The 22,728-nt window shown below is 34.5% G+C and overlaps 1 protein-coding gene across 6 annotated transcripts in view; it reads right to left on the minus strand.

Moving 5' to 3' along the window:
• Window positions 1–15,063, minus strand: part of LOC101990829 (UDP-glucuronosyltransferase 2A1) — a 22,888-nt gene extending 7,825 nt beyond the window's left edge. For 3 of the 6 annotated variants that reach the window (XM_013350870.1, XM_026785236.1, XM_026785235.1), the window contains exon 1: window positions 14,349–15,063. In XM_013350870.1, the coding sequence (XP_013206324.1) occupies window positions 14,349–15,063 (715 nt within the window). Of the gene's footprint in view, window positions 1–7,151; window positions 7,870–14,348 lie in introns of those variants that run through there. The other 3 variants (XM_005359441.2, XM_013350871.1, XM_005359442.2) reach the window with 3 other exon arrangements.
• Window positions 15,064–22,728: the final 7,665 nt, after the last annotated feature.

The raw sequence follows: 22,728 nt of genomic DNA on the forward strand, positions 1-22,728 counted from the left end.
GAGAATAAATATATATTAAAAATACTAATGTTACCTAAAAAGAAAACATGTGCTGCAAGTGAGAAAAGAAATACAAGATGAAAATCTTTTTACATAAACAGAGTAGATATTACTTTCAATGGTCAGGATTTAGCATTGGTTTGAAACACGCATGGACTCACACAGCCTAATCATATAGTTATGTAGCAAATAATCATTGCTCAAGGATACTGAGCTTTGAGTTTCCAGGCAGTGCATTAAAACCATCTCACATCTCCACCATCGGAGTGTTTATATCCCTTGCTTGCTTTACGTTATGAGTACATCTAGCCTTTAAGACAATTTCATGAGGAGAATTTTAAATGATTGATAAAACAATTACAATAGTTGTTGAAATCTATGTGAAAGCAGCCATACATGGATCTTGGAGATGACACAGTTGGTAACATATTTGTCCCACAGCAAGATTCTCTGGGCTTATATTCTTAGCGTTCAATAAATAGCTGTCAGTAGCCCATGCCCATAATCTCAGTTCTGTGGATTTACAGAGAAATGAATATCTAGAACTCATTTTATAACTAGGCTAGCCAAATCAGAATTGAACCCCAGTGAAAATCTATCTTAATAATTAAGGTGAGAGCATTAAGAGAGAACGGTCAATGCCCTCCAGCCTTCACACACATCCTCACATAGCATCATAGGCATGCACACATCCTTCACACACATCCCCACGTAGCATCATAGGCATGCACACATGTACCCATACACACCCAAGCAGGGGCTCATGTTCATACATATGAAGCCCATAAAAATTAAAGAAAATTTGATTAAATATTTATGCTTGTTAGTAAATAATTTAGTAATTATACTTTTAATGTACTAAGAGTGTAGAAAGATTGTATGAGCCAAAGGATGAGGGAGTTTGCTGTGAAACTGCAGCTCCTGGTAATACTAGAAGTCTGGTAATATCTGTAAGTCGGATCAACAAAGGTACTCACACGGGACCTGAACAGGGACAACAAACATAAACATGCCTAAGTGGAGAGGGGAAAGACTTGGAGGCCTCAACCATACGCAAAGAACTGTCAGTAATGCTGAAATTAGCAGAAATAGTCTTTCCCAGACAGGAGGATTCCATTGGCTTACCAAGTTGTCAGCCTGAACACATATTCAAGTAACATTATACAAATCAAGCAGACTGTATTTATGTATTTAGAAATACAACAGGCACAAGCATATACACATGTGTATGCTATAATTAAGGAAAAACAGGTGATGATTTTGAAAGAGATTAAAAGAGCATATATAGAATGGATTTAAGAGAAAAGGCGAAGTGTGAAAATGATATACTAATATATTAGTCATAAAAATAAGAGAAATAAATTTCTAATAGTCATAAACTGTGCTAAGTTCTATTTATCCAGATACATAAAAAAGTTTACCACATAAAATTCAATAATCACAATATATGAAATTGACAAAATAGAGAACTAAAAATTGTGATAAAAGGCATTTTCTATTAAATTGACATTCATTTATAGCTTTATGTATTTTAATAACATCTATTAAATAATAACATCTACTATATGACAGAGAAGTCTGGTGAGAACTTCACACTTCCCAGTTGCTGGAAGAAAGATATGTTGCAATTGTCCTGCTGCTTGCAAAGTGGCAAAACTGGCATTGCATTCAAGCTAGATCTGTAAGCTCACATAGCGATTGTTCAGTGATCTCGCTCTCACAGGGCATAGGGATTCTTTCGAAGTCCAGTGCAGAACGCTTGGTGTATTGTGATCTGGGAGAACAGTCTGGTAAGTCAGAACTGCCACCTCTGTCTTTTCTCTGTGAGCTCATTGAGAAGAGGCTTCAGGTTGTGTCAATGGTTCATATCCTAGACGCACTCCATGGCCTTGTCAAAGAAACTGTAATCTGCAGAGCCGGGGCAGGAGTGTGGCTGAACCACAGAAGAACCACTGTGGAAACACAAGAGACCACAGCAAAAGCCCAGCAGAGCCACAACAACAAAACCGTCACGGTTCATTTCTGAAAAATCACTGCTGTGTCTCCTCACCCTGCCCTGCAGAGGGTGAGTGTCTATTCAATTGAAGTGGCAATTTAAGTATGAAGCAAGTCAAACATTAACTTCCAGACTTATAAATACACACAAAAAAGAAATCTGTCAGTTACTGTTTATATATAGCACCTATAAACCCTTTACTCATGAAATTAGTCCATTTAAATATACATGCCTATTGGTTAATATTAGTATGAGTTGGCTAATCTCCAAATGCTAGTAATACAGTTTCACATCAAATAAATAAGCATAAATTTATTTTCTTATTGTTATTATATTTATGAATTGGAATTTAGTGGGAGCTAGCTTCTTCAATTTGTGTATATTTCTATTGATTTATTTCATTTTATATTCTATTCAAGTATTACAATTATTTAAGTTATATTTGAATTTTTTTCTTTTTTTACATTGGTTTCTCCTTTGTATGATATTGTTTCCCTCATTGCTAAATTTCAGAAAATATTTCAGGCTCGCCTTTTACTTTCAGAGTTTAAACCTTAAAATCAATACTTTCTTCATAGACTAGGGTTTCACTTTATTGGGAGATAGAATCTAAAAGACAGGTATTCATACTGCCTATTTTCATTTCTTATAGTGTTTAGGCATTTTTGCAGGACAAAGCAAGGATTGAGTGCACATGTAAATATATTTATCTTCCCCTTATGTCTAAACATTTTCCTCAATAGTGAGAAACCTATATCACCACAAGGTGATACATATTTACTCCTTTAATTTTTGTGGACAAATAGGGCTGTAAAATCCATATTTTCTGACTAGGATACATTTATCATAAAATTTCCAAATATCAAAACAGTGAACAGAATCACTCACAAAGACAGCACTACACAAATGTGCTTCCATGCACACTTTTATCTAAAAGAGTTATAAGTAATGAGGCTTGTTGTTTTTTACTTCATAAACCAATGTCACTAGGCTTAAAGAAGGTATATCAAACATTGCTATTTGATCTCATAATGTTTGTTTACAACACATTTGATAAAACTTTCTTTAAGCTTTAACCATTATTTCTGTGAAACATTTTATAAATAATAAGATTCCTGTGCATGTTCAGTTTGTGGGTTTGAAGCCGTGCAGCCATCATAGCAATCTGAGACAGAATATATCCACGACTTCAGAGAGTTTCCTCATGCCTCTACTATTATTTGAAGAATATTCTCATTTCCTGTATGAAAGGAAACTTAAAGATATGTATCCTTAACAAAATGTTATGGTGTACAATGCATTACAGTCAACTGACTTTGTGGTGTATATATATCAAAGACTCACTCATTTTGTAATTGGACCTTTGGACCCTAACCTGTTACCTTCCAATTCCTAGCATTTCTAGCTCCTAGAAATCGTTACTTCTCATTATTCCTCTGTAATTTTGACTAAGTTATATTAAACTATACATGGTATTATATAATTTTATCCATGTGTGTGAAATCTATTGCACAAACTACAACATGTACCAATATCTCTCGATGAGTTACAATAGCAGAATTTCCATTTTATGTGTTGTTGATATACTACCTGAGACATAATCCATAATTATATATGCCTATGATTTACCAGCAGACATTTAAATTGTTTTTTGTGTCCTAACAAACTCCATGGATCCAACTGTCTCTACCTCTAGTGCTACGATATTAGGAGTGTGGATTGGAGGATCAGTATCAAACCCTCATACTCGTAAAGCTATCCCATCACTGACTAATCTCATCAGCCCCTTTGTTATTATTTTCATTTGTGGAAGTATTTTTAAACTAATCAACATACCTAATGATTCATTAACAGAACCTATCTGAATAAACTAATTACCAGTCTAAAAAATGAAGAAACAATGCACAAAGAAATTAAAGATGTGATATAAGAACACGATAAATAATTTGATAATAAAATTTAAAGATGACTTGAGTTCTTATGATATAAAAACCTTCCCTTCTTTAAACTCATGCTTTGTGATACAATCTGTTGCCATGACAAAATTTATCTGCTAAGTAATATATGAAGTTAGTAAGTTTAGTTAGTTAACTTTGGGAGAATAAATTCTGATTTCAGGAAGTGACATTATTTCTGGGGTGACAGGCTCCTGGCTATGTCAAAGCACAGAATCATCATGACTAAAATGTATGCAGAGAGGAGAGCAGTCACTCTGGGAGACAAGGAGCAAAGGTCAGCATAAGGAAGAAGAATTGCTACATGCACTCCTGGAAATGCACAATCGTGTTTGTCATACTCCTGACACTCCTGCTCCCTTGGCTGTTGAGTGTATAAAGTGACTAACCACTTCATCCTTAAGATCTACAATCCCACTGACACACGATATAGGCTTATGAATGAGTTCACTAGGCTATGTCCTTGTGCTCAACTCCCTCTTGAAAACATCTGTATAGTCTCTAACCACAGTCCAACTTTTCTACTCGACTTTTCCCCTAAGGAATAGAAGAATTACATTACAATGGAAACTGTAAGAAGTGAATACTTTATGAAATCCCTTATGTTCAGAATAATAATATAAAAATAATGCAGTTTTTTTCTTTCACTATCAGCTTATTCATACTGGGTATTTGTAACACTGTAAAATTACATAATTGCTAAGGTAAGTCATTACATAGTACCAGTTTTGAGCATTGTACCCCTACTGAAATATTTCCTGTTCAGAGATGTTTAGTGATATGGCTCAGTGGGCAAAGGTACTTGCCACCAAGCAATAGGACAAGAATTCAATCCCCAGGACTTGCTTGGCAGAGGGGCAGATGCCCTACACAAACTGTTGATTTACAACCTCCACCTGCACACCATGGCACAGGTACACACAGAATGTTGAATAAGAAGTTTGGTAACTTGAGGAAAACAATGGACTTAAGTACTTAGCAAACAATTTCTCAAATGTTAGGATTTGTAAATCTAGATCGTTATCAGATAAAGGAAGAAGCTGGGAAATTTCTATTTACAAAGGCTGTCATGGGTGTTGTAGTATTCTTACGACTTACTTTAAGAGGAAAGACTTAGGGCATACCAGAGGTCACACGCTTTGCAATTTTCTTCTTTTTAAATTTTACTTTTCCCACACAGGGCAAGAGTAGTTTTACAAATATTTTCAACTAACCCCATATGGTTTGTGGCTAAAACATTAAGTTATTCAAGAAAGACTAGAACTTCTCAGTTTACTACATCTAAAGATATAAAAATTCACATTAATCCTCCTGGGCTCCACTAAGAACTACCTCCCACCTAGCGTGTGTGTATGTGTGTTCTTTGAAAGTTTCATGTAATCTACCTTGATCATTTTTACCCTTTACCCAAATCTTTCCAGATCCATCCTCTTTCATATTCAACCAACTTTTTGTCCTGTTTTGTTTTTTAAATCCTTCAAAATAAATTTGTGTTAACATAAGATGCTTAAATGCATTGTCTTCCAGTGGAACTTGTAGAGTTATTACACTCTCAGAGAAAACTCCCTTTTCTATAAACCAGCAATTGCCAATAGCTCCGGATTATGGCTGGGATTTCATGACTAGCTCCTGTCAGCAACCCAGATTTGGTACAGCTTTGGCTAGCACAGGCTCTGTCCCTCTTGTTGCAATAGTGAGCTCATAAGTGTAGGTGTCCTATAATGTCTAAATGATGCTTTTCCTTATAGTCATTCTTTACTTTTCTATGTATCTCTGTGTATGTACATATAAAGCCCCATTGTCTCTGCTTGCCTCTCTGTATGTACGTGTGAAGTCATGTACTGCTCTGTCTATGTCTGTCTGTGTACATATACATGAGGTCAACCTCAGATCTCATTTTTCAGGAGCTATTTACTTTTTGATGTCAGTGGTGGTATGAGGTCTCCAAATAACTTGCTAAATGAACTAGGATGAGTGACCAGCAGTACTCCGGGAACTGGTATTGCAAGTTTGCACAACCATGAATTGCTGGTTTTGTTTGTTTGTCATCAGTGTTGTTTGTTTTAAATATATGTTCTGGGTATTGAACTCAAGTCCTCATGCTTGCAAAGCACATACTTTACATACAAAGCTATGGTGCTACCCCTTCTTTTGCAGATATGTATTAATTAATTTAAGGTACTGATCTTCATGGAAATGTAATTATGGCTCTGACATTGAAGAGTTAATGAAGAGTATAGTCTAAAGTTTGTTTTGCCTTAAATATTTATTTATATGTAAAAAATTACATATAATGTAATTTTGACTGTAAGCTGTAAACTTATTATATTTTTTATATGTAGGAAATTATTAGGTACCTATTTTATGCTCAGTTAATATTACTTTATGCAAATGAAAATAGAGGTAAGAAAGAAAGAAAAGAATAGAGAGAGGTAGAAAAGAGCAAAAAGTGTGTAAGAGGATAATGTTTTGCACCTGAATTCTGAAATAAAATGCCACTGGCAGCATTCAGTATTAATCTTTGAACTAATTAATCCCCCCGAGTACTAACAAATCTGGAGAAAAGCCATCAGGAAAGAAAGAAAATGTGGAAGGTAATCTCATGAACATCAGGAAGAGAGTAATATAAACAGCCATCTATAACTGCTTTCTCAGTTGACATTATTTTATCTGATTGATTTTCATAAGGAAACTTTAAGGCCAAAAGGCTTTAGACATACGGGAGATAGAGATGCACGTGAGTAGAGATGGCTAGCCCTCCTGAGATGTTTAGGGCAAATAGCAAACAGCAGGCTAGAATATAAACGTGGGTTTTCCAATGATAGACTTTTTTGTTTTCTAATGTATTTTTTGCAGATAAAGACTGAAGAATGGAGAGATTATATGTTATCACAATATTTTCCATTTTGTTTGTGTGCGTATGTCATAATTTACCTTACTAAAGAGAAATGTATTGATATTTGAATGTGTATATGAACATTGCAAAGCTACTGACTAAATGAGAATATTTTCTTTCCAGTGGATGAAAACTGAATACAAATCAATATCACTACAAAATTCTTTGAAGTATTTAAAGACTTGTAGAGATATACCTTGTACATTCACTCAATTGTGGCTCATCCAGCAGGTGGATAACTTTAGCTGAATGAGAAAAGAACGAAGGCACCTGGGGTCATCATGACACAGATGTTGAGACTCACCTAGAACTCTGCTGTAGTATGAATCCCATCTTCCCCAGTAGGACTGAAATATATAGTCCTGCAGAGGATAAGATATGGTGTTCTTAACCCTTTCACCAAAGGACATCTGGTCAGTGAGCTCTGACAGGGCTGCAGGTACGTAAGAAATAGGTGCTGGGATTTTCCCACAGTGCCTCTCCACTGTAAAGGCTGGAGAGAAGCGCAATGTATACACAAACGGAATTCCCAATTTCAGAGCAACCAGGTCTCCACAAATTGTTACTGGGTCAGCTATTAACACATCAAAGCCACGGTTCTGAAGTCTTGACATTAGTGTGGGATTGTTTAGTACACCATCACAGATCTGAATGTTTACTTGGTAGAAAGTCTCAAGGAGCTTTCCTAGTTCTTTGTAGAACGTCCACATGGTGAAAGGTGTTGGTCTGTGGTCTAGCCACAGGGCTATCATGTGTTCAATTATTTCATCTATATTGCTTTTCTTGTAGGAAACTGGAATCTCTTCAAAGTGCATAAAGTCATCAGGACTGGAGTTGATGAACAAAGTTTCTGATGTCGCCAATACAGTCACACTGTGATTTCGTTGAATCAATTCTTCAAGGAGGATTTTAATATTTAACCAATGGCTGCCATCTGTAGGCCAAATTAGCACATTCCCACTGAGGACAACTTCAGTCAGAGCCAAATGGAAAACATAGAGCTGGGAAAACTTCTTAATCATGATGGCATCCACTGTGGGAAACTGGCTACTGCGGGTCTTTTAAGATTAAAAAGAAAAGTTCAATGTATTTAGGTATATTTCAGGGAAAATAATATTGAATATGATAGTCTAGTTACACCCACCTATAGATCAACTGTTACATAAGTTAAGAAGGAACTTACATAACTGAATTTAATATGTATCAACATGATTATAGCGTGGGTAGAAAAGAAATCTAGTCCAAGTGTAATGCAAGGAAATTATGAAATGTGTGTCTGTGTGTTCTTTGATGCCAGATCCACTTCATAAAATCATGTGTTCTCATTATAAGCTATCTGTATACATTATCTTCTTTGATTCTCCAGCATTGGATGTCAAACATTATCTCCTTTACTTCACTGAGTACTCTAATTGAGTCCTGAAAGTAATATGATAAAGTCATACAACTTGGAGTATACTCATAACTTTATTTGACTCACTGCCAAACCTACATTATCATTCACATTTAGAAAGAAAGATGAAAAAAAATGTCTACTTATTTGCTATTTCCTCCAACAACTACTTTTAGAAATTTTAGATTGATTGGGTAGTGGGGTACACTAGTTAACACTGCATAGAGGATGCCCCTTTGATCTGAGTTGCTTATAGTTCCTTCTCACCTCCTTGTTACAAGCTTTTTTTTTCTCCATCAGGCAACATTTGAAACAATTCAAAACACAGCTCCTTAAAGGCTGTTGAAATAGGGTCTGTTTTACCTCTGTGTAGGAGACTACACAAAAGGAAGCCAAAAGTACAGTAAGCCCCAACCAAAAGCATTATATCCTTTGAAGGTTTGAAGATGCTGGAGAATGATCTGGACCGCTCAGCCTCACTTTTCTTGGTGTAAGTGGATGACAACAGAACTAATTTGTTAGATTGCTTTGTAAGTTAGCAGTCTCTGTAGAGCTACCATGAAGGCTGCTTCCCACAGAGGAATGACACTATATAAGATTTTAACAGTCTATAAAAGTTCCCATGTTAGCAGATTAAAGAGTCCATTGATTAAATCAGTGATCCAGCTTTTGAGATGGGTTTAGAGGCACCACTTGAAATTCTGAACCAATCTGAACCCAGCAAAGGCAGTTACATAAGTTTGGAATGTCAAACTCATCACGATGCTATTAAACAGAGCCATGACAACCAGTAATATAATCAAGATGATAAAAAAACCAAAGCTGAAATATGAACATTTAGCACGCAACGTTACTTCACAACCAGTTACTTTTGAATCTTGAAATTCCAGGTTCTTCAGTAACTGAAGGACCACAAAGAGGGAGAAAGAAAACCTGGGAATGATGCACTGTTAGAACTGTGATTTTTATAATTTCTGAGGAGACAGCTTCAGTTTGGAGACTGCTGTAGTACTGTGCCACCAATTCCATTTTGAATCACAGAAGCCAGATGAGAGTGTGAAATATCTCATATGGGTGTCCGTAGAGAGTGTTATTGGCAGCACCACTAAATTACTTGGGAGTTTAAAACAGGAAATTTTCGGTGTCAGTTTTTGAGTTTTAAATGATCCTTGCTGGGCAGTAAGATAATTTCATTATGCTGTGATAAAGAAATACTGCATTTAGTTAACAACAGAAGCATGCATTTCTTTGTTTAGAAATTATACCTGGATGGTACAGAGTTTATCTTCATGAGAATTGCCTTAGGCTTCTGATGTATTTTGATCCCTAGTTTCATATACTACCAAAATATTTCACATTACAAATTAAAATAATGCAAGTACATTTTATTTATGGATGTTTGTAGGTATTATCTGATGGAGTTAAATTTTCATAAATGGAAAGAGAAGAATTTGTGTCAAATCTGTCTGATTTAATAATGAAAGTGGTACTTGGATAGATAAAATTACTTATTGATTTCCAAATCTTTCTTTTACATTGATCAATTAGTCTCCATGAGTACCTGGTTCAAATAAACATCTGAATACAGCATTTAGTTAAAATAGTTTTGTTGATATTTTCAATTTCTCAGTTAACTTTCATACATAATACTATACTATATAATTATATATAATATATTATATAATATATAAATATACAAAAGATGCTCTTTCAAATTCCTGCTTGTTTGGTAGTGGTCAGAGCATAAAACTTATATTAATGCATAATGGATTTTATATATTCCACTGTTATGCAGTATCTGTATTATTTTCTCTTTAAAATACTGCAAAATTTTGGTGGCGTTTTTGAAAATACCATAAAAAACATAAAATTTACCTGTTTTAAGTTTAAACAATCATATTTGAAATATGCAGACCCTTTTTCTTATTTTCAGCAAGAGACTGTTTACAGCAGTCTCTTAGAGCTAGAAAAGATATCCCAGACAACAGAACTCAGAGATCAGAGAGCCCCAGAGAGCTATATTCCTTAAGGAATAGTGAATGACATAGCAACAACATGGGTAATTAATCTTCATGCAGCAAAGTAAGAGTAGCTAAAAGACAGAATCACAAAGTTTTCAAAAGACTAAAAGAAAATATCCAGGAATGTTCAAACAAAACTATGTTAAATACTGGTAAATTTTGGTCTTAAATTTAAATTGGATAAAAAAGTTCTGAAGTCTGGTATGGTAATCCCTCAGCATATTCCATTTGCTTAAGATTGTTTTTGCTATTCGGGGTCTTTTGTGATTTCATATGAGTTTTAATTTAGTTTTGTTTTGTTTTTCCTATTTCTGAAAAGAGTGTCAAGGGCATTTTGACTAGGATTGTATTGAATCTGCAAATTGCTCTTGGTAGCATGAACTTTTTTACAATATTAATTCTACTGAATTATGAGCATGGGGAATCTTTCATCGTCTAGTGTTTTCTTCGATGTCTTCTTTCAGATATTCACATCTTTCATTGCAGAATTCTTTCAGCTCCTAGGTCAAGTTTCTTTGATATATTTTTGAAGCTACTATGGATGATAGTCTTACATGATTTCTTTTTCAGCATCCTTGTTATTGGTGGGTATTACACACTATATATGGCTACTTATATTTGTAAGTCTACTTATATTTTTGTACTAAACCTATTGATCATTTTATGTTTTCTGATGGAATTTTGGAGATCTCTTATAATATAATCTGCAAATAGGGAAAACTTGATTTTTTTTTCCTATTTGTGGTCTTTTAATTTCCTGCCTGTGTCTTATTGTTCTAGCTAGAGCTTCAAGCACAATATTGAAAAGAAACAGAGATTTTAGTAGGCTTTGTTTTGTGGTTTTGGCATTTAGGATGATGTTGTCCATGAGTTTATTATGTTGAGATAGTCCTACCTCAACTGATACAACTGCAATACACTCTGCAACTAAGCCTCAGTGAAACTAAGAGAAAATGAGGTGGGAAAGTTGAAAGAGCAAGGGATTCAGGACCCCTGCTGCTAGACATTGTCCCTAGACACAACAGGGAAAACGTGTCCGTGAAATCTCACCAATGTGGTTACCTAAACAAGAACAGAATAATGGCATCAGTTGACATGACAGTATAGATGGGAAGAATTCAATATGATCCCCTCCTAGATAAATAGCTACAGGTTGTTAACAGCTCCTAAAAGAGGGAGAACCACTCTCTTTTAGTAAAAGGCTCCTACCTTGGTTTGTAAACCCTGAGTACTGAGCTCTGGACACTTGCACATATAAGCAATGCTAAATGGACTCAGCGAACTTTATACATATATAAATACATATATTGCATATGCATGTAACAATAATAATTGACAAAGAAATCATGACTGGGAAGGAAAGGGAGAAGGTGGGGAGGAGTTGAAAGGTAGGGGGAGGGGGAGGTAATATAGATGCAGTAATAGTGTATTAAGTTATCAAAAACAAATTAGAACAAAATCCCAAAAGAAGAAGGCACAGGAGACGTATTTGTACATTATTTAAGTTATTAGTATATGATTTTAATTTAACATACCTGATATTTTGAAATCTCAATACTTTCATCTGTAATAATATTTTTTCTTTCTCAGAAGTGAAATAACAAAGTTATGTGATTATATGTATACATATATATATATGTATATATATACATACATACATACATACACAAACACATCCTGGAACAGTATAAGTATTGCTAGCTACTATCAATACAGATCCATGAGTTTTAATGGAATAGTCATAATTTGGAAAAACATATAATTTTGACATTGTAAGATACAATTCCTAGTAATTACCAGAGATTAAGAACCCACTTGGTGGTTCTCATTACATTCTTTCACAGAGAAGTAATCTCTGGGAAATTTGGCTTATTTGTTTTCTCAGTTGTGACAGTTTGAGACCTGAATGTCTTTGGGGCCATTACAAAACTTGCATTAGAACAGGGGGAAAGCAGATGATAAATTCAATGACCCTTTGGAAGGAGATCCAAACCCATTGCCGGCATCCCTCTTATTACTATTCTACATCAATAATATAGTGCACTAAAATGAAGTACTTACTCTAGCATGTCAGTATTTTTTATTCTTACCTGATCTTTTAAAAATGAGTGTTCATGTCGCTCAGATCACCAGATTACATATCTTGGTAAGAAACAAACTTATATAGGCATTTTGAGTCAGAAGAGGGTAATTCAATTAGCAACACAATGCTGTATATCAAGAACATCTGCTTAAATCCTCATTGTTTTCTCATGAACAAACTGTTAAGAAAGATTAGTCTCTCCTGCCTCAAGTCTAGAATAGTGTGATTCTATAATCAGCACTAACATAATAACAAGGAGCAATGGGCTTTGTGATTTTGAAACTTCATCTTGAGGAAGGTTAAGTAACAAATAATCTCACAGGTATGATAGGTAGTAATCATGAGAATTATGATTGTAAAGTTGAGAATGGCTTGCTAACGCTCCTGCAGTGAGGAAGTAGCAAAGACCCAAGGCTCTCCACGCAACCTCTGCGTCCAGCCATTTTAATAAAACATATGGGGTTTTTTTATCAAAACAAATCCCTCTAAACAATTGCAAGCTGAAGCACTTAGTATACCTTACAAGAGACTACTAAAACATATATTGGGGATCTAAAGAGATGGCTCAGTAGGAAAGAGCACTTGGTGCAGAAGAGTGAAGACCTGAGTTCAGAATCCAGCACCACTTTGAAAGCATTCATGAGTATGGCCACATATGTCTGTAACCCTAGAACTGTGGAAAATTTGCTGTTTAGAGAAGTGTTAAGTTCAGTGATAAATTTTGAAAGGAATAAGGCAGAGAATGACAGAACAGAAAACCCCACATCTTCCTCTTCCATCTGGCATGAACAGGCACCCACTGGCACATATGTGTACATAAGCCACCACTCACACATACGCACACACACACAAACACACATGCGTGCACACACACATGCACACACAAACACACATACGCACACAGACACACACACACACACACACACTGAATTAACAATCATGTCATCTCTACCATGTTTCTATATCCCCCCTTTCTCATATTGATCTACACTAATAGTAAATCACACGTAATAGCCAGAATATATTATGCTAATTTTGGTTCCCAATTTAGGCACAATTTCCAGTCCAATGATTGCTTTTCAGGAAGACTAATATTTGCTATTTAACTGTTTCCTGGTGAAATCTAAAAATTTTTCAGAATGCCACTCACTTTTGATTATTCAAGAAAAGCCTATCTCCTCTACCCTATTTCTGTATCTTCCTGCATAATTAATAGATTATTCCCTTCATAAACATAATGCCTCTGGCTTTAGATCATTCCAATGGCAATCTCTAATCTAAGCCAGTGCCTGGTGAATATTAAAAAAATCCATGGTTAGTGAAGAATAAATAACAAACCTCAGAAAAAAGTGAGAGAAGGGCAAAGGCAATTTGATTTTTAGACTAACTATAAACACTTTATGTAATCAATATACATGTTTTATAACATTAGATTTGCAATTACTCACCAAATAAAAACTATATTGCACTTAAGTAATTAAGTAAAATAATTAGACATTTCATTTTGTGTTTTTACTTAAGTAGCTGTGTACAAATACAACAAATACAAATAAAGCTTTCAAATGTCTTTGACCTTTATCTTAGTCTTTATTAAGCACTAGTTAGAGACTCTATGTATAATAAGAAAATTTTTGTAGATGTCAATCTATACAACAAAAGCCTTATAAAATATGTAACTTCTTCTAGATGTATTCTACACTAGACTAAACTTTCTAGGCAAATTTGAATCCTATATAAATTCTAAATAAGATTTAGTCTTATTTAGCAACCAAATTATTTCTCAAAAACTTCGTTCATATAGTGGTTGAAACATTAAGTCCATAAAATTAGTAAATTGGTCCCATAATTCTACAGCCCATGCTTGTTTAAAAACATTCTTTTCTTCTTACATGTGGGTATACGAGTGCACTGCTATGCAAACTTGAAATTATAGATTTGTGTACAATGAAGAACTTACTGAAGCCATGTTTATATTTCAATAATAGAGCTAGAATGGCTACATACCTAAAGCTTTACTATAATAGGAATCCCATGGCTTCCACAGAGTTTCGAACATGTAGTCCTGCATTCGGTAGGAGATGAAGTTTCTTACTCGGTCAATGAAAGACATCTGGTCTGTGAGCTCTGACAAAATTGCAGGAACATAGGAAGAAGGGAATGGGACCTTTCCACAGTGCTTTTCCACTGTAGAGGCGGGAGAGAAGCGTAAGGAATAGATAAATGGAATTCCCAGTTTTAAAGCTACGATATCACCACAAGGAAATACTGGATCCGATAACAGAACTTCAAACTTCCCTTTCGCCAGCTTTGCCATCAGCTTTTCATTTTTAAGAACACCATCACAGATCCCTCTGGATACCATGTGGAAGTCCTCAATGACTCTGGCCATCTTCTTATAGAACGTCCACATAGTTGAAGGAGAGGGCCTGTTTTCCAGCCATGTCAAAACAAAATCCTTGATCACATTTTCTATTTTTTCCTTGCGAAAGGATACTGGATATATTTCAAATGTCAGAGATGGACTAGTTGATGGTGTGATGAAAAGTGCGCCAGAGGCAACAAGGACAGTCACATTGTGCTCTTTTCTTATGAGTTCATCTATTATTATCTTAATATTTAGCCAGTGACTGCCTTCCATTGGCCAGATGAGAACATTCCCGCCAAGACTGACCCCTAGGAGACTTATCTGAAGAGACCACAGCAAAACGTTGCTCAGCATGATGTCATTTGTTGTAGACTTCTGAAGATGCTGAACAAATTTCTTCACTTTTCTGGTAAAATAAATAAATAAATAAATAAACAAACAAACAAATAAATAAATAAATGTGACTCCATATTTTTAAAATAATTGATATTTTTTAATAATTCTCTCTCAAGTGTTATTAAATGGATACATATTTTATGGACTCAGACTTAAAGCAACGTGTTCTACCTTTCAATGTGATTCCTACCTTTTGACCCTTCCAAATTTGATCTCTTGGCTCTTATTTATATACCTTACTTGTTGATAATTTTCTCCTAAACAAATCAACTCCATGTACTCTTTAACTCTACATTCAAGTCTAGATAATGTCAGTTGAAAGGGCCAGTGTAAGAACACTAACAGTGAGTTTTATTTGTTTATTTATTGTACTGTAGTATATTCATATCATTACATTATCGATGCTTAAACTTTTGCTTTAATTGTATAATTACGTGTTTATGACAGAAGCAAAATAATATGAAAGTCAAACACACGTGCTACATCTATAAATACTTTTCTCACACATTTGAGAGACTATTTTGTTAACTTCTGAAAAAAAATTTATAAGTAGGTGAACAAAATATGCACTAAAGATACATAATGGATAGTGAACAATCCTCTGGGAAACAGTTTCTAGTTGAGAGGTTTGCTTATTCAAGAACAATGTCACAAAGTTATATTGAAAAGCAAGCTAACACAGGGCAGTGACAGCTGTCATACACCACACACAGCCTTTCACACTTGCTAATATGAAGACATTGCAGATAGGTCACATGTGTTAATCTCTTTCTTTTCACATTTTTAAAAGATTTGATCTTATTCCACTTATTTTTGTCTGCTGATGCCAGCCTCACCCACAGTTCCAGAAATATAATCTTTAAAAAAGCTATAATAAATAGTTCACTGGATGGGACAATTGTTCATGAGTTGCTTTATTCGTGTTAGTTTCTTTAGCAAGAAGTCAGTTCCAGTTCTATATGGTATCTTACTGTTACATTTTATGGGGAAAAATCCTTTAATAGTTGGAAAATTAATGTAAATTAGGTTTTTCATATCTATTATGTAGTAAATAAAATTTAAAAATAAAGTACATGATGTGATATTACATAACAAGTATAATTATATAATAGAGAATTAATACTTATGCAATCATCTGTAGAGCATGAATGAATGCATATAAAATGAAATCATATTTATTAATCAACAAATACAGTGTCAGAATAAACCATAGATTTAGAATGTAATATGTTCCTCCTATAAGCCCTCCTTGTCTTACAGAGAGCAAGTGAGAAGTGCTCTGAGATAGAATGACAGGTAATCTGTTGTACTCATTCAGGATAGAAATTGCTCCCAGGATATTGTTTTCTAGCAAGAATTGTTAGTGGAGCAAAGAATAGGGATGAATTCAGGAGGGATCTGATTTTCAGACTTTATTTTGTGGTCTGGAATACTTGGATATGTGAAATCAGCAGGGTATACAAATGAGACCAGTATCATGCCATAACATAAACCTAATCTTAATATACACATCTCAGAAAAATGGCAATATTAAGAATTATCTCAAAATATGGAGGTTAAATTTTAGATTAACTTTTGGCCCAAAATTAAACTGGTGACTATACCAGAAATTGTAGAGATAAATATATAAAGAGATTAAAAGTAAATATTTTCACAAACAAGGAGATACGTTTTTATTTTATTTACTGTCACCTAAAGTTCATTGTAAACCTAAGTTTCTCTTTCACAGAAAATTCTGAAACAGGATGCAACCAAATGAATGATTGGGCATTGTAGTGTGTACCTACAACCCTGGCATTGAGGAGAGTGTGGTGGGAGGATCCTAGATCAAGATCAGTCTTGACAGTCTAAAATAAAGATAAATAAATAAAACTACAAGCAAACCTAAAAGAATGATTGCTGTGTTTATGTCATCTCTTTGCTACAACATGGAAATTGGCATAATTGGAAAGAAACTGCAATATCCAAATTTTTATTCTAGGCAATGAATATAAATAAAGTATTTTCTGATTTGTTCACAAAAGGATTAAGCATAGCATTTACTGGAGTAGCTGACTCTGTTTACACCTGAGATTTCCATAGAGAAATTGTATTTTCTTTCTCACATTTAATTATTTTGCACGAAGTGTATTCCATTTATATTCGAAAGATACAGAAATTAAAATCAGCAACATAATTTAGAAAAAGAAAGTACCACATGACACCTTGCCCAGGTTTGCACAGTTGTCTCGTAAGGACTGCAGTGGCCTTTGTGTGACTCATGCTTCCTTTTGTCATGACTTAATGTGAACCTTCTTTATGATTTTATGCTTCCTCAACAAAGGAGCAAGTTAACTTTCTACTGCAAAGAGTTAGGGATTTGAGATAATTCCTCAAACAAGCCAAAGAATTTACCTGCAGACCAAATTAAATAAACTTTCCTCTTATACATCTCCTTTAAAACTATAAATCAATATGAAAGGCACAGACTTGATAGAAAAAACACAAACATAAAACAAAAAAAAGCAAATAGCTCAGCTTCTTTCTGAATCTAATATTTCCAAGATGATGCAGCTAAAATATATATATATGTATATATATATATACATATATATATACATATATATATATATGTACACCTCCGTTTCAGCCCAAACCTTTGTCATTGGTTATTCTTTTTAAAAACTACAAAGTAAGTCTAAAATTACATTCCAAGGAATAATAAAATAATTTAGTATAGCTTTAAAAGGAAGACTAACAAAAATGTCAGGTTACAGTATTCCTCTCCACAAATCAAAATTTTAAACATCCCTTTCTCTAAGAGGTCATTATATATTGATTACCTTTATGCTTATGAATCTCTTACCTGTTCTTCACAGCAGCGTCAGCAGCACTCAACCGTCAAGAAGGAAATGCTGAATTTAAATAAAATCTGGGTAGACGCAGTGATATGAGGAACATGATCTTGAAGGTAGAGAGATTAAATAGATTTGCTTACACTTAACCTCCCCACCCAGGATACCTTCTTTCCTTTGGCTCCTTTATTACCATTTATATTGAATGCTGCCTCTGCTGTATACTATAAGAACAATGGCAATGATGATCAATCTTTCAATTATTTTAAGAAAAATAGAATATTAACATCCTTTAATTCATGTAACATAATGTCATTTTTTTCTTTTTTATTGATTTTATTGAGCTATACTTTTTTCTCTGTTCCTCTCCCTTTCTCTCCCTTCCTCTTCTACCTCTCCCATGATCCCCATGCTCCCAATTTACTCAGGAGATCTTTTTCTACTTCCCATGTAGATTAGATCCATGTATGTCTCTCTTCGTGTCCTCATTGTTGTCTAGGTTTTCTGGGAATGTGAATTGTAGGATGGTTCTCTTTCCTTTATGTTTAAAAACCACTTATGAGTGAGTACATATAATAGTTGTCTTCCTGGGTCTGGGCTACCTCACCCAATATCAGTATGGCGATTTATCAGAAAATTAGGAAACAATCTTCCTCAAGACCCAGCAATACCACTTTTGGGTATATGCCCAAAGGATGCTCAAGCATACCATAAGGACATGTGTTCAACTATGTTCATAGCAGCATTGTTTGTCATAGCCAGAACCTAGAAATAATCTAAATGCTCCTCACCTGAAGAATGGATAAGAAAAATGTGGTGCATTTACACAATGAAGTACTATATAGCAGAAAAACATAATGACATCTTAAAATCTGCAGACAAATGGATGGATCTAGACAATGTCATAGTTTTTTATGATTAGTTATAAGAGTATTTCAACTGAAATATCCTTACTATATCAATGAATTAACTTTCTTAATCTTCATGATTATGAGCTATATTTTTGTTTATTTTTAAGCATTCTTATTTTACATAACAATCCCAGTTCCCTCTCCCTCCCTTGCTCTCTTTCCCCCTTTTCCCGACCCCACCCCTTGTCCACTACTTAGAGAAGGTGATGTCTCTCACTGGGAGTCAACAATGTCATATCACTTGAGGCAGGACCATCCCTCCCTCCAATATCTAGGCTGAGCCTTTGTAGGGAATGGACTCAAAAAAAAAAAAACAGAATAGTTCACACACTAGGAATAAATGCTGGTTCCACTGTTAATGAACCATCACAGACTTCCCTAACCACACAACTGTCATTCACATTCAGAGGACCTAGTTCAGAACTAGCAGGTTCCCCAGCTATCTGGCCAGAGTCAGAGAGCCTCTACTTGCTCAGGTAAGCTGTTTCTGTGGGTTTCCCCATAGTCGTCTTGATCCCTTTGTTCATATTATCACTCGTCCTCTCTACAACTGGACTCCAAAGAGCTTGCTCCGGTGCTTAGTTATGAATCTCTGCATCTGATTTTATCAGTTACCAGATGTAGTTCTATGATGACAATTAAGGTAGTCATCAATCTGATTATTAGTCTTTCCTGTCTATAAAAAGATTTGTATTTAAATTACTAGCTGTGCACTTAAGTTTATAAGTTTTTAGTACACAACATTAGAGAATAAAATCCCCACTACATTTAATTATGCAAATATTTTGATTTAGAAAAAATAACATATTTGATGTGCTTTATGCATGTTTTTCTAAATATGTAATACTTATTAATAAGAAGTACAGCTGAAGATTTCATCATTCACTGTTTTAGTTGATATGCAAAGGTGACAATAAAATCCATACAGATTTAGTGAGGGGCAACTTTCTGAGAGACATTCTTCTGTGATGATATTGGAAAGGGAGTGTAAGAGAAGCAACACACTTCATTCAAATCAAGTATGCATGGATTGAACACACATGCTTAAAAAATATTGCCACGTCACAGAACTAGTAAAGCTAAAAATAGTGCATTCTCTACGGAAATGGTTTTCACAGTTGAGCTGTGTCCACACCGCTTTTCAACCAAGTAGAATAAGCCCAAGATGACATTTCCATGAGATGTCAGATAAAAAGTCTCTTCTACATCTGCTAATAGAAGATGGCATGAACAAGAATCAATTCCTTTAATCCCTCCCTTTTCCATGGAGGATCTATATTAAAACGTATTCTGTTTTCTTTTAACATTCCCTGTCACCAAATGTAACACGAAAGTCAACACCCCATTTCTGTCAACGATGTGTGCATTTGATTTACATTGTTTCTCAAAATCACTCTCCCATAGAACACATATGCAATAAACTCCTTTAGTGCATAAACATTCTGTTAATTCAAGAAAATCAGTAACTTTGACTTAAATGTTACTTTTTAAGTTTCTGATGATCTGGAGAATGGTTTAGCACTGAAGAATACTTGCTGCTCTTGCAGATGATGTAGAATTGGTACCCAGCACCATGTGGCAAAATACAACCTTCTGTCACTCAAGTTCATGAAATCCAAATGCTCTCTATGGCTTCAATAAGCACCAGGCACACATGTATTGTCTTGCACATACATAAATGCAGGCAAAATACTCATATTGATAAAATAATTCTTATTTTTTTAAAAAAACAGTTCAATGTTTCTACATTGATTTTTCAAATCAAAAATACATTATATATCATTTATTACATAATTCATCATTGTTTAATTTATTAACAACTTCATATAGACAATTTGAACATCATTTTTACATAATTGGTTTCTTTACCTGTTACTAGTTGTCATGAAAAAAATTATCTCATTAAATATTTTGAAGAAAAAGAAATTATTTCACCCACTCAATTTTGCGGGTAAGGGTGTTTTGGGTTGGGCAGTTCTGCTAATCTCTCAGACATAGTTCACACTGTTAAAAGTCATGTTGTTCCCTCTGTGCTAGAACCCTGACTCATCAGCTCCAATGAGATTGTCTACAGTACTCTCACTTAGCCCAGTGAAGCTGTGATCCCCTTTCTCCTACTATATTGATAGTGTCATGTGAAGACCCACCATCCATGCGGTCCTTTAAACAGAATGAGGGCCTTATCAGTTCCTAATACATTTAAAGAAAGGATAACACCTTATTTTCTAATAATTTTCTTTTTAATTTCTTCTTGATGTGAAAATTCTGATAATGAAGTCTTGTGTAATAACACTCAATGATAGTTGAAAGACAGGAAAGAGTGTGCCTTCCATAAGACCATTTGATTAAAATAAGATCATACTAAAATGTGCAAAAAATCTGTAATTGTAATTTCAGTCAAGAAGAATAAGTTTAGAAGTATAACTTAACTTAATAAGCAGTACAATCTAATATGGCACCATGAACTTGAAAGTAGAGTAGAGGTTATCACTGTTCAAAATTAATTTTATCACTGTGTTGTCAATAGATCATATATATTGCTAATTAATGTAACTAAACTTTTAATGCACTTATACTGTTTAACATTAACTTTTTATATTTTATAATTTTTATTTAGTAATGTTTTTATGGTTATATGCGTATTTGCATGTAGTTTGTTTTTTAAAATATAATGTATTCATTTAAGTAAAGTATCCAGCTTTCTAGATTAACTTTAAAAAAAATTCTTTATTTTAGTGTTTTTTTCTAGATTAACTATTTCAAAATTAATTCTTTTACATTTTTGGTTTTTCAAGACAGGATCTCTCTGTGTAACCTCCCTAGCTGTTCTGAAATAGGCTTTGTAGATTAATCTGGCCTTGAAATCACAAACATTTGCCTACCTTTTCCTGCCATTCCTGGGATTTTGAGGTTAAAATATAACTTCATCAATTCTCCTTCCATTTTCTTCCTCTAAAGCAATGGTTTGTGGGTAGTGACCCACATACAGAGTCAAATGACTCTTTCAAGGGAGTTGCCTAAGACCATCAGACAAGTCATAACACTAGCAAACTTACAGTTATGAAGTAGCAAGAAAAAAATTTTATGGTTGAAGGTCAGCAGAGCATGAGGAGCTGGAGGATCTGTGAGGGTTGCAGCGCTAGAAAGTTTAAGAATTACTCTTCTAAACCCTCCCTATACCCTTCTTTTCCTCTTTGTTTCATTATATTCTATACTGTTTAACACAATTTTTAAATTTAAATGTATTTTGATAATATTCGTTTCCTCTTCCCAAATACCTGCAGATCCTGCCCCCCTTCCCACCCACCTAGATTTAAACTCTTTCTACAAAAACATAGTACAACAATAAGACCCATCAAAACCAAGGAAACAATATTTAAATGGGGAAAAAACAACAAAAAAAAACACCAAACTGTAACAAAATAACACAACAACAGAAAATTTTTGTGGAGTCCAATATAGGCTGATCAGCTACTAAACATGATGCCTGCCCTGGTGAGGTTGATAATACTCAGTGTTACTCCACTGGAGAAAACTGGCTTTCCCCCTTCTAACAGGTGTCACAGTGGACCTCAAGTTAGGCCCTTAGATCTCTAGTTCACCTAGGAGCAGCACCTACCGAAGCCAGATATTCAAGGACACCTGTTGTTGAGTCTCTGAGAGGCGACACAATTGCATTATGGGTTTGAATGTTCTTGTCATTTCTTCTGGAATTCTCATGAAAGTTCTGGAATGAAAAAGGAAAGAACTCACAAACCGAGATATTTTTCCAACCGTCTGAAAACTTACAATCTTACCGAAATCTACCAATCATAAATCTCTTATTTCACTATTTTTTTAACTCCAAGAATTTAATGACAAAAGCAGGAGCTCTATTT

Source organism: Microtus ochrogaster, linkage group LG1 (genome assembly GCF_000317375.1).
Source record: "Microtus ochrogaster isolate Prairie Vole_2 linkage group LG1, MicOch1.0, whole genome shotgun sequence".
NCBI classification, from domain to species: domain Eukaryota; kingdom Metazoa; phylum Chordata; class Mammalia; order Rodentia; family Cricetidae; genus Microtus; species Microtus ochrogaster.